The 12,516-nt window shown below is 36.0% G+C and overlaps 1 protein-coding gene across 7 annotated transcripts in view; it reads left to right on the top strand.

Moving 5' to 3' along the window:
• The window catches only part of BRAF (B-Raf proto-oncogene, serine/threonine kinase), a 159,744-nt gene that overhangs the window by 88,797 nt on the left and 58,431 nt on the right, over positions 1–12,516 (top strand). For all 7 annotated transcript variants that reach the window (XM_082472957.1, XM_082472960.1, XM_082472959.1 and 4 more), the window contains exons 6-8: positions 8,342–8,490; positions 9,400–9,519; positions 12,023–12,179. In XM_082472957.1, coding sequence (XP_082329083.1) covers positions 8,342–8,490; positions 9,400–9,519; positions 12,023–12,179 — 426 coding nt within the window. The remainder of the gene's footprint in view (positions 1–8,341; positions 8,491–9,399; positions 9,520–12,022; positions 12,180–12,516) is intronic.

The following is a 12,516-nucleotide window of genomic DNA, read 5'->3' as shown; positions in this document are numbered from 1 at the left end:
TGGACCACAGTTTACTTTTCTAGATGGATAGTTATTGCTACCCTTTTGGCATCAAGTGTTTTCCCTTGTGCCTTGTTGGTTAGTACAGCTGGGCTCTTTTGATTTCCTGGGGGGTGTTAGTGTTTTGGAGGCTCCATTAGAGGTGAATAATGAGATCAGGTTTGTGCTTCAATAGATAAGGTATCTTTTGGACGAGTGTAAGATACACCTGATGCCAATCAGATTTACTGTGTAGCAGATAGTTTTGTAATGATGATATAAGGAGTTCACTACTATCGACTTTTTTTTTTAAACCTGTAGAATTTTGAGAGGATAAATCTTAATATTTTTTATTTAAGTTTTTAGGAATTAAAAAAAAAAGTACTCTTTTTCTTATTCTTCTTAATTAGAAATTGGATATGAGGAGGTAAAAGAAGATCTAAGTTACTAACCTTAAGCAGTGCCTCAGGAAGGTCCTTGCCACAAGAGGGTAATGAAAGCAAACTGCATGTTAGTTGCAGAGTATGGAAATCTTCACAACACAGTTGGAGAGCTGCCAGTTAATATTTGTTGAGATCTTTTCATTTGCCAATATTTTGCCTGATCTGGGGATATAACAATTAATAAGAAAACAGTATCCCTGCCTTAGAGTAGAGAGACAGATGATTTAATTAAAAATTTTCATAAGCACTCTTAATTACCATGTATGTTTAAAGTGCTATAGATACACAGAGTAGATTCCTAACCTGGCCTTTGAGGAGTCAGGAAGTTTTCCCAAAGGAAGAAATATGAAAGCTAAGGCCTGATGGATGAGGGAAGAGCAGATGAAGGGTGAAGGGAAGAGTACTCTAGACAGGGACTTCCCTGGTGGCGCAGTGGTTAAGAATCCACCTGCCAATACAGGGGACACAGGTTTGAGCCCTGGTCCAAGAAGATCCCGCATGCTGCGGAGCAGCTAAGCCCGTGCACCACAACTACTGAGCTTGTGCTCTTGAGCCCGTGCTCTGCAGCAAGAGAAGCCCACGCACTGCAACGAAGAGTAGCCCCCGCTTGCCACCACTAGAGAAAGCCCACGTGTAGCAACAAAGACCCAAAACAGCCATAAAAAAATAAATATTAAAAAAAAAAAAAGTACTCTAGACAGAGGGAACAGCAAGAAAGCATGTTACCTTTTCAGTTTTGAAAGAAGTTCAGAATGGATGATACAAAGTTGGAGAGGCGGCTGTTAAGAGTGTAGCGTGTATATGGGTGGAGTAAGCTCGTGAGAGTCCTTGTAAGCTATGTTAAAGATTTAGACTTTTCCCTAAAATCATTGGAAATTTAATGATTATAATAGGCAGGGGAGCAGTGTGATTAGATTTGTGTTTTGGAGTGATTGCTCTTAGTGTCATAGGCAAGAGTAAGCCTGTGTTCTGCTTAGAAAGGGAAAGAAATCCTCTCCCTGCTTCTCTGGGCTGGCTTTTGTTGACTACTGCAGGAAGGCTGCTTATGCCTCCTGGTTTCATAGTCTGTTATAAAAGCGATTCCTTCAGTATATGCCTGCATCCCAGGAATCCTTGGGAACTGGCAGGGGGCAGGGAAGGTAGAGAACCAAGATTAAAAACTGATGCTATGTGTCCAGACCTTCCCATTTTCTATAGGCACTAAAGTTAATGTCTTCCCTCAGACAGCCCCACACCTTACAAATTAATGAATGCAAATTGCCTGTTCTATGGCCCCCACGAGTTTACCGTCCATGTCTTGAATTCCAAAATAAGCATAAGTTGTGGCCCAAAAGCAAAGATATACCTTCCTGTGCCCACCTTTATTGACAAAGGTATATTCACAGATAGAGGTATATGTCACTCAATTTATGCTCAAATGCATACCCACATTTTCTCCTGCTCAGGTGTTTTTCTCTCCGTTCTGCTTTCCTCCCTCCTGCCCTCCTTCCTTCTCTCTCTTTTTTTCCCCCTTCCTTTACATACAGAAACAACCAGTTACACATAGTTTTCACATATAAGTCAGTGACAGGAAGAAAGACTGCAACTGAGTAGATTAAAGAAGCAAGAGAAATTAGGGCTTCATGAAAGTCCACAGGTTATTAGGCGATTGAGAGTATGAGCAGTTAGCAGAAAGGATAAAGTGACTATAAAATGCTGATTCCTGTGAATACGTTTTGTATTTTTCTGTGCTCTAATTTCCAGAGATTATGCTAGCAATATAAAAAGATGCTTGCTTTAGTAAATAGTAGCCACATAAATATTAAAGAAGATTTTCTAATTGCTTTTAAATCCAGAGACAAATGGAAAAGGAACAAAGCTAAAAACAGTCAGTTGTTTTCTTATATCCCCTAGAAAGTGATACATAGACAAAAAGGTGAAGAAAACAAGAGCTACTCTTAAAACTATCTAAATGTTCTCAAAAAGCCAGAATGGATGATGTGCCAAGATACCATTTTCTTGATGAAGCATTATTTTTAATAACATTTTATCCTGTTAAATATGTGTTTATTGAAAAGAGTTTGATAAAGTGGGTGTTGAAATCAATTTAGTGGATCATGAAAAGCATTTACATGCAGTAGAATGGATTAGAAAATTCTGATATGCATTATGTATAGTTAGGGTAATATTATTATATGAATACAGGTGTGTCCTGGATCATGATGTATTTTTCTTACTATTGTGTGTGATTAACGCTGTCTGAAAAACTGAGATGAATTGAGAATATACAGCAAAGAACAAAGGACAAAATAGAGTCACCCATGCTCTCATCACTCTCAAATAGCCATTGTTAACATTTTGTTATTTGTTTATCCTTTTTGTGTTTTCTGCTTCTTATATATACAAACCAAACAGTTTAAAACAATTTCTGGTTTTGTTTGTTATCAAGATAGAGCTTCCCTGGCACAGTTCTGTTTATGTGACCCATGTTTGGCTTCTGACATGGAGTTCTTACATGTTGCCTTTTAAGTTTCACATAGAGGAATGTTCACAGATACATTTAGGTGTTCTAATCCTCTAACAAACTGATAATTTGTTAAAAGTAGTTCTTACCTTCTTTTAGGTGATTTTCCTGTCCCTTGTCCTAAGTTAGCAAGTTTAGGTAGGGTTGATCTGATTTTCATATAATTATAAACTAGTTTTTTTCTATTATAAATTCCTTTTTACATTTTAATCAAAGTATATTACATTTTAATCAAATGTATATAGTTTTTAAGATAGTGCAGAGGGGTTTACAAAAAAAAATCATCTGTTGCCCTATCCCTTGTTAGCCTCTAATGCCACTCTCCAGAGGAAATCATTCTTGTTTTTTTTCTTTTTTTTTTTTTGTTTATTAGGTCCCATTTGTTTATTTTTGTTTTTATTTCCATTACTCTAGGAGGTGGATCAAAAAAGACCTTGCTGTGATTTATGTCAAAGAGTGTTCTTCCTATGTTTTCCTCTAAGAGTTTTATAGTGTCCGGTCTTACATTTAGGTCTCTAATCCATTTTGAGTTTATTTTTGTGTATGGTGTTAGGGAGTGTTCTGATTTCATTCTTTTACATGTAGCCGTCCAGTTTTCCCAGCATCACTTACTAAAGAGACTGTCTTTTCTCCATTGTATATCCTTGCCTCCTTTGTCATAGATTAGTTGACCATAGGTGTGTGGGTTTATCTCTGGGCTTTCTATCCTGTTCCACTGATCTATATTTCTGTTTTTGTGCCAGTACCATGTTGTCTTGATTACTGTAGCTTTGTAGTATAGTCTGAAGTCAGGGAGTCTGATTCCTCCAGCTCCGTTTTTTTCCCTCAAAACTGCTTTGGCTATTCAGGGTCTTTTGTGTCTCCATACAAATTTTAAGATTTTTTGTTCTAGTTCTGTAAAAAATGCCATTGGTAATTTGATAGGGATTGCATTGAATCTGTAGATTGCTTAGGGTAGTATAGTCATTTTCACAATATTGATTCTTCCAGTCCAAGAACATGGTATATCTCTCCATCTGTTGGTATCATCTTTAATTTCTTTCATCAGTATCTTATAGTTTTCTGCATACAGGTCTTTTGTCTCCCTAGGTAGGTTTATTCCTAGGTATTTTATTCTTTTTGTTGCAGTGGTAAATGGGAGAGTTTCCTTAATTTCTCTTTCAGATTTGTTATCATTAGTGTATAGGAATGCCAGAGATTTCTGTGCATTAATTTTGTATCCTGCAACTTTACCAAATTCATTAATTAGCTCTAGTAGTTTTCTGGTGGCAGTTTTAGGCTTCTCTATGTATAGTATCATGTCATCTGCAAACAGTGACAGTTTTACTTCTTCTTTTCCAATTTTTATTCCTTTTATTTCTTTTTCTTCTCTGATTGCCGTGGCTAGGACTTCCAAAACTATGTTGAATAATAGTGGTGAGAGTGGACATCCTTGTCTTGTGCCTGATCTTAGAGGAAATGCTTTCAGTTTTTCACCGTTGAGAATGATGTTTGCTGTGGGTTTGTCATATATGGCCTTTATTATGTTGAGGTAGGTTCCCTCTATGCCCACTTTCTGGAGAGTTTTTATCATAAATGGGTGTTGAATTTTGTCAAAAGCTTTTTCTGCATCTATTGAGATGATCATATGGTTTTTATTCTTCAGTTTGTTAATATGGTGTATCACATTTATTGATTTGTGTACATTGAAGAATCCTTGCATCCCTGGGATAAATCCCACTTGTTCATGGTGTATGATCCTTTTAATGTGTTGTTGGGTTCTGTTTGCTAGTATTTTGTTGAGGATTTTTGCATCTATATTCATCAGTGATATTGGTCTGTAATTTTCTTTTTTTGGAGTATCTTTGTCTGGTTTTGGTATCAGGGTGATGGTGGCCTCATAGAATGAGTTTGGGAGTGTTCTTTCCTCTACAGTTTTTTGGAAGAGTTTGAGAAGGATGGGTGTTAGCGCTTCTCTAAATGTTTGATAGAATTCACCTGTGAAGCCATCTGGTCCTGGGCTTCTGTTTGTTGGAAGATTTTTAATCACAGTTTCAATTTCAGTGCTTGTGATTGGTCTGTTCATATTTTGTGTTTCTTCCTGGTTCAGTCTTGGAAGGTTATACCTTTCTAAGAATTTGTCCATTTCTTCCAGGTTGTCCATTTTATTGGCATAGCGTTGCTTGTAGTAGTCTCTTAGGATGCTTGGTATTTCTGTGGTGTCTGTTGTAACTTCTTTTTCATTTCTAATATTATTGATTTGAGTCCTCTCCCTCTTTTTCTTGATGAGTCTGGCTAATGGTTTATCACTTTTGTTTATCTTCTCAAAGAACCAGCTTTTAGTTTTATTGATCTTTGCTATTGTTTTCTTTGTTTCTATTTCATTTATTTCTGCTCTGATCTTTTTGATTTCTTTCCTTCTGCTAACTTTGGGTTTTGTTTGTTCTTCTTTCTCTAGTTCCTTTAGGTGTAAGGTTAGATTGTTTATTTGAGATTTTTCTTGTTTCTTTTTTTTTTTTTTTTAATATATTTATTTATTTTATTTATGGCTGTGTTGGGTCTTTGTTTCTGTGCGAGGGCTTTCTCTAGTTGCGGCAAGCGCGGGCCTCATTATCGCGGCCTCTCTTGTTGCAGAGCATAGGCTCCAGACGCGCAGGCTCAGTAATTGTGGCTCACGGGCCTAGTTGCTCCGCGGCATGTGGGATCCTCCCAGACCAGGGCTCGAACCCGTGTCCCCTGCATTGGCAGGCAGACTGTCAACCACTGCGCCACCAGGGAAGCCCTTTTCTTATTTCTTGAGGTAGACTTGTATAGCTATAAACTTCCCTCTTAGAACTGCTTTTGCTGCATCCCATAGGTTTTGGATCGTCGTGTTTTCATTGTCATTTGTCTCTAGGTATTTTTTGATTTCCTCTGTGATTTCTTCAGTGATCTCTTGGTTATTTACTAACGTATTGTTTAGCCTCCATGTGTTTGTGTTTTTTATGTTTTTTTCCCTGTAATTGATTTCTAATCTCATAGCATTATGGTCAGAAAAGATGCTTGATATGATTTCAATTTTCTTAAATTTACTGAGGCTTGATTTGTGACCCAGGATGTGATCTCTCCTGGAGAATGTTCTGTGCACACTTGAGAAGAAAGTGTAATCTGCTGTTTTTGGATGGAATGTCCTATAAATATCAATTAAATCTATCTGGTCTATTGTGTCATTTAAAGCTTCTGTTTCCTTATTTATTTTCATTTTGGATGATCTGTCCATTGGTGTAAGTGAGGTGTTAAAGTCCCCCACTATTATTGTGTTACTGTCGATTTCCTCTTTTATAGCTGTTAGCAGTTGCCTTATGCATTGAGGTGCTCCTATGTTGGGTGCATATATATTTATAATTGTTATATCTTCTTCTTGGATTGATCCCTGGATCATTATGTAGTGTCCTTCCTTGTCTCTTGTAACATTCTTTATTTTAAAGTCTATTTTATCTGATGTGAGTATTGCTACTCCAGCTTTCTTTTGATTTCCATTTGCATGGAATATCTTTTTCCATCCCCTCACTTTGAGTCTGAATGTGTTCCTAGTTCTGAAGTGGGTCTCTTGTAGACAGCATATATATGGGTCTTGTTTTTGTATCCATTCAGCGAGCCTGTGTCTTTTGGTTGGAGCATTTAATCCATTCACGTTTCAGGTAATTATCGATATGTATGTTCCTGTTACCATTTTCTTAATTGCTTTGGGTTTGTTTTTGTAGGTCCTTTTCTTCTCTTGTGTTTCCCACTTAGGGAAGTTCCTTTAGCATTTGTTGTAGAGCTGGTTTGGTGGTGCTGAATTCTCTTAGCTTTCGCTTGTCTGTAAAGCTTTTGATTTCTCCATCGAATCTGAATGAGATCCTTGCCAGGTACAGTAATCTTGGTTGTAGGTTCTTCCCTTTCATCATTTTAAGTATATCATGCCACTCCCTTTTGACTTGTAGAGTTTCTGCTGAGAAATCAGCTGTTAACCTTGTGGGAGTTCCCTTGTATGTTATTTGTCATTTTTCCCTTGCTGCTTTTAATAAATTTTTTTTGTCTTTAATTTTTGCCAATTTGATTACTATGTGTCTTGGTGTGTTTCTCCTTGGGTTTATCCTGTATGGGACTCTCTGAGCTTCCTGGACTTGGGTGGCTATTTCCTTTCCCATGGCAGGGAAGTTTTCAGCTGTAATCTCTTCAGATATTTTCTCGGGTCCTTTCTCTCTCTCTTCTCCTTCTGGGACCCCTATGATGCGAATGTTGTTGCATTTAATGTTGTCCCAGAGGTCTCTTAGGCTGTCTTCATTTCTTTTCATGCTTTTTTCTTTATTCTGTTCTGCAGCAGTGAATTCCAGCATTCTGTCTTCCAGGTCACTTATCTGTTCTTCTGCCTCAGTTATTCTGCTATTGATTCCTTGTAGTGTATTTTTCATTTCAGTTATTGTATTGTTCATCTCTGTTTGTTTGTTCTTTAATTCTTCTAGGTCTTTGTTAAACATTTCTTACATCTTCTCAATCTTTGCCTCCATTCTTATTCCAAGGTCCTGGATCATCTTCACTATCATTATTCTGAATTCTTTTTCTGGAAGGTTGCCTATCTCCACTTCATTTAGTTGTTTTTCTGGGGTTTTATCTTGTTCCTTCATCTGGTGCATAGCCCTCTGCCTTTTCATCTTGTCTGTCTTTCTGTGAATATGGTTTTTGTTCCACAGGCTGCAGGATTGTAGTTCTTCTTGCTTCCGCTGTCTGCCCTCTGGTGGATGAGGCTATCTGAGAGGAAATCATTCTTAACTTTCAATGGTTTCTGTTTCAACCTCTTCTCGTGATTATTTTCATATTACTAAATAATAACTTTAAGCCACAGTTTCTTTCTTTATCAGTTTTAGACATTTACTTATGGCCAGTTCCATAGGGAATTAGATCATTTGTAACATTACAACCTTCCTCCTCTTTTCTCTCTTCCTCTGAAGCATTTTTGTTTTTTGCGGGTTTTTTGGTTCCTCCATTGCATACCTTTGTAACTTTAAGTATGCCATTGTTTCTTGTTCTGTCAACACCAATAAGCATCTGTTAACTCCTTTCTTTGTAGAGTTATTGAAGTGTACCCTTATTCTGTCTTTCACCTCTGTTTCTTCCTTCTCCTGTCATCTCTGCTTTTACTTTTATGTAGTAAAGCTTGATATTAGTTAGTCTTTTATTTATTTCCCATCTTCTTGACTTCTGAGTTTAATTGGTTAGTGGGTGGGAGATAAATACATGTAGTCCATCTGTTAGCTTGAATCCACTGGTTTTCATTTTAGTATCTTAGTGTTTAAGTCAGTTCTCATGATGTAAGCATATTAAAGATTTGTTATTTTAATCAAGAGTAAATAAGTTGATTTCTAAAAAGATTCTTACTAGTTTTTGAAATCCTCTACGATGTTTTACTTTGCAGGTACGGAAAACTTTTTTCACCTTAGCATTTTGTGACTTCTGTCGAAAGCTGCTTTTCCAGGGGTTCCGCTGTCAAACATGTGGTTATAAATTTCACCAGCGTTGTAGTACAGAGGTTCCACTGATGTGTGTTAATTATGACCAACTTGAGTAAGTAATCAAAAAATTTTTCTTTTCTGTCTTCCACTTTACATTTAACTTTTCTTAATGTGAAACTAGTATGTCTTGGAGTCTGTGGAAGTTTTCTGTACAGAAGAGTTGTTACAGGGAACTTTTTGAAGTGTGGCTAGAGAGTAATATGTAGTATAGCCAGTACTTCTCTCTCAAATTATAATTCTGGTTTGCTGTACATTTCATTTATGTTTTATATTCTCTTTTAATTAATAAAGATCCCTTCCCCATAGAAATCACTTTTAACTGGTTTTTGGGTGTTTCAATTAAATTAACCATTATATTTTTGGACCGCAGATTGGGCAATCTGGTTCTGTCAGATATTTTGTAAATTAAGTGCTCTCTCTCTCTCTCAAAGTTAGTGTGCCTGTCTGTCTGTCTTTCTGTCTCTCTCTCCCTCCCCGCCCCTTCTCTTCCTCCCTCTCTTCCCCCTACTCCCTCTCTCAATAGATTGAGTCTATTTTAATCTTTTTTTGTGTTGTTACTGCTGCTAGTAAAGTCTTATTACTTTTTTTGATTACTTGAGTAGAGGGAATTCAACTCTGTACTTTAAAGTATATCATAATGATATAACCTAATTTTTAGCAGTAGATACATTTTCTTCTAATTCCTTAACCATAAAGCATGATTTTTCCCCTCTACTATGTAGAAATTTGCTGTGTAGAGCAATTAGTTTTGATTCTGCGCTTGCCTTTGAAAGTACAATATAATTTTTTACAATAAGCCTTTAGACAAAAATACAACTAATTGAATTTAACAATCCTTCCTGAAAATGGAATTTGATCTCAGACATTTTTGTTAATTCTTTAAGGTATTCTGGTATATGAAGCTTCTGGGTTTTGCACAAGTTAGGTTTGTTTTTGTTTTGTTTTTGTTTTTGCCTCACAGTTTGCTGTTTGTCTCCAAGTTCTTTGAACACCACCCAATACCGCAGGAGGAGGCCTCCTTAGCAGAGACTGCCCTTACGTCTGGGTCATCCCCTTCTGCACCCCCCTCCGATTCTATTGGGTATGATTTGCTTCCTGCTGTTCAGTGACATGCTATTTGAGCTGATTTCTTTGGAACTTTTGGTTAATTATAAACCTTTCCAACATTTGGATTGTTAAATTAAGGATTTTTTTTTTTTCAGGTAACTTATCACACCAGTCAGCTAATTTACATACATTTGGTACAGATACACAGGGTTAAAGCTGACATAGACTGTTTTAGGACCATCCTTGAAAAAAATCAAGCAACAGATAATTTAGAGTCCCCGCCTTGTGATCATTGCTTTATTTTTAATATCAGATATAGAAGTATATGATTTCCATTTAGAAAAGTAACATTAACATATAAGATAATGGCCGATGATTTTAAAATAGTATATAATTATAATCTACAATTTATGATATATTATTTTAAACTGTGTAATAAATATTATCATGTTTACAGGAGAAGAGAGAATATTGAGAGAGGGTAGTCAACATTTAATCAAGAAAGTGGGATTTGAACTGGACCGTAAAGAATTCTAGAATCTGAATGAGCATAGGAAATAAAAGCATGGTGATGGTGGGGGCACGGGGGCAAGGGGAGAAGGGAGGTACAAGCAGCATATCTTCGTCTTCTAGTATACCCATTTTCTTTAGATTTGCTAATAAAATTTATTAGATTTAATCCAGGTTTTTGTTTTTCTTACTTAAAGACCAATGTCCTTTGCGTACATATTTCTGACTTACTGTGTACTACATGTTGCTGTCATAGTTTTAATTCAGTAAGTTTCAAGGATGACTTGCTGTCACTACACCAGATAAGTTGTGTTAATTAGACTACCCTATTCAGTTGTAGTAAATTCAGGCTTTTTCCACTTTTAAGTTCTAACTTAAAGTATGTTACTGCTTTGAGACTTTAAATCACCTCTAAGTAGTGTTTAAAAAGTCAGTGTACTTTCCAAAACTTTTTAAAAGCTAATATTGTCACTTTTACATTCTTTTTACCTGCTCCCAAAATCCCTTGCCAACGGCTTTTATTGGCTGTCTAAAGCAGAAATAAAGACAGCTTTGTCACAAACTAAAAATTTCTCAATTATCAGAATAAAAAGGACCAATAGAACATGCTAATTTTCTTAAAGGCTAGTTCCATCAGCCTTACCTATAATTCTCATTGGGCTTATAGCAGTTTTTTAAAGTACATAATATTTTATTATTTTTATTTCCCTTCTAAGTGGATTCATTTAGATAAAGTCAAAATTTCTTTCCCTACCCTTAAAAGTGTGCTTCAAAGAAGCACAGATTCTTGGTTCAGATTCTATTAACATTTTATTTAGAAGCTTTTTGTCACTATTTGGCTTCTTTGGCTCTTTCAACCTTTATCTAGTCCTTTTCTACTGTATTTTCTTCTCATTCCTCTCTAAACCCTCTCCCGTCTTAAAAATGTCTTTTTATTCCCTCAACATTGTCTTTCTGGCTGTCCTATTAACCACTAGATAATGCTGGTTAGTTACAGAGTTCGCATAAGATGGGGTGCAACGATAACCAGTCTCTGAAGAGAGGCTGTTAGCACTGCGTCATTCATTGGTCCTGATGGAGCTCACTAAGACAGTCACACCTCGTCAATCAAGTGACACTCATTTCTTAGCTCCCTAGGATATTCCTTCTGAGGGGCACAGACTTCTCACAGGTGTTTACAATCTATTCTCAAAACTTTAATGTGCTCTGTGAGTGCCAGGTTCATTTTGGGAGCAGTGAGAGATCATAGACTTTGTTATTTATCCACAGTACCAAAATAGGTCACTCTGTCACCTATTTTGATGGTTTCATCAAAAAGCAGTTTTTACAAATATTTACTTTAATGCTTAATATATTATTTTCCTATGTGTCTTGTATCGATTATTGGGCATGGTAAACATTTCAAAATATGAGAGATTGACACTCTGAGAATCATCTTTTGAATTTGGAAATGATCTTTTGCTATTATTGTTCAGGATTTTAATTCAACTCTTGTATAAAGCAATAGGTATATCTTTTAGGTCCTGAAAAACACATGTATGTTTTTAAAAGATTTATAATTTCCTAATATTGATACTTCCCATAAAAATTTCATTTTAGTAACTTCAACTATCAAGAAATGGCAAAGGTAGAGAAATTGGCAGACATTATTCAGTCAGTGCCTACCTAGAGCATTTTTGTATAACTTTAAAGGACAAGAGTTTCTTCAGCTGATTAACAACAGGTAATTTTTAGCCATTTGTAGATTTCTCTGGAGTTTTCTGGATAAGAATCAGTGTTCTTATCATTGATACTCCCTGGAGCCTCTGCTTGAGCAAAGCAGCTTTGTCAGTGTTAGTTGCAAGCACATATTAGTTTTTTAAACTAACACTTTTAAAAGCCATTACTGCTGGATTTTTAATGCTTTACTTTAAAGATTTTATTTGAGAATATGAAAACAAGAAAATCTTTATATCATCCATTTTTCTATGTTATTATCTCTATAAAGTTGCTCTGAATCTTATCTTCCAATCACTTGATTTTTCCAGGCCCCCAATTCTCACCAGTCCGTCTCCTTCAAAATCCATTCCAATTCCACAGCCTTTCCGACCAGATGAAGATCATCGAAATCAGTTTGGACAACGAGACCGGTCCTCATCAGCTCCAAATGTGCATATAAACACCATAGAACCTGTCAATATTGATGTAAGTATCCAGCAGTGCTCGAACTTAGAAAATTCCAATGTGTTTCTTTATTTTTTCTGCTACATTTATAATATAGATCAGAAATAAGTGCCATCTTTCATTTATCACATTTATTATAAGTGATAGACTTTTCATGAATTACAAATCAGAAAAGCCTTTTCATCTTCTCTGATGGTGTAAAATATTTAACTGGCACCAAATTATAGAGTTATTCTCATTTTTTTCCTTACGACACCATCTCTGTAAAAGTCTTATCTTCATTTATTTAACAGATAATCCACTTGACCATTTTGGGGTAAAGAAAAAATAAGAATACACTTGCATATTTCCTATTTAG

This window comes from Balaenoptera physalus (assembly GCF_965194825.1).
Source record: "Balaenoptera physalus genome assembly, chromosome: 8".
Classification (NCBI taxonomy): domain Eukaryota; kingdom Metazoa; phylum Chordata; class Mammalia; order Artiodactyla; family Balaenopteridae; genus Balaenoptera; species Balaenoptera physalus.
This window is presented reverse-complemented; position numbering and strand designations above follow the sequence as displayed.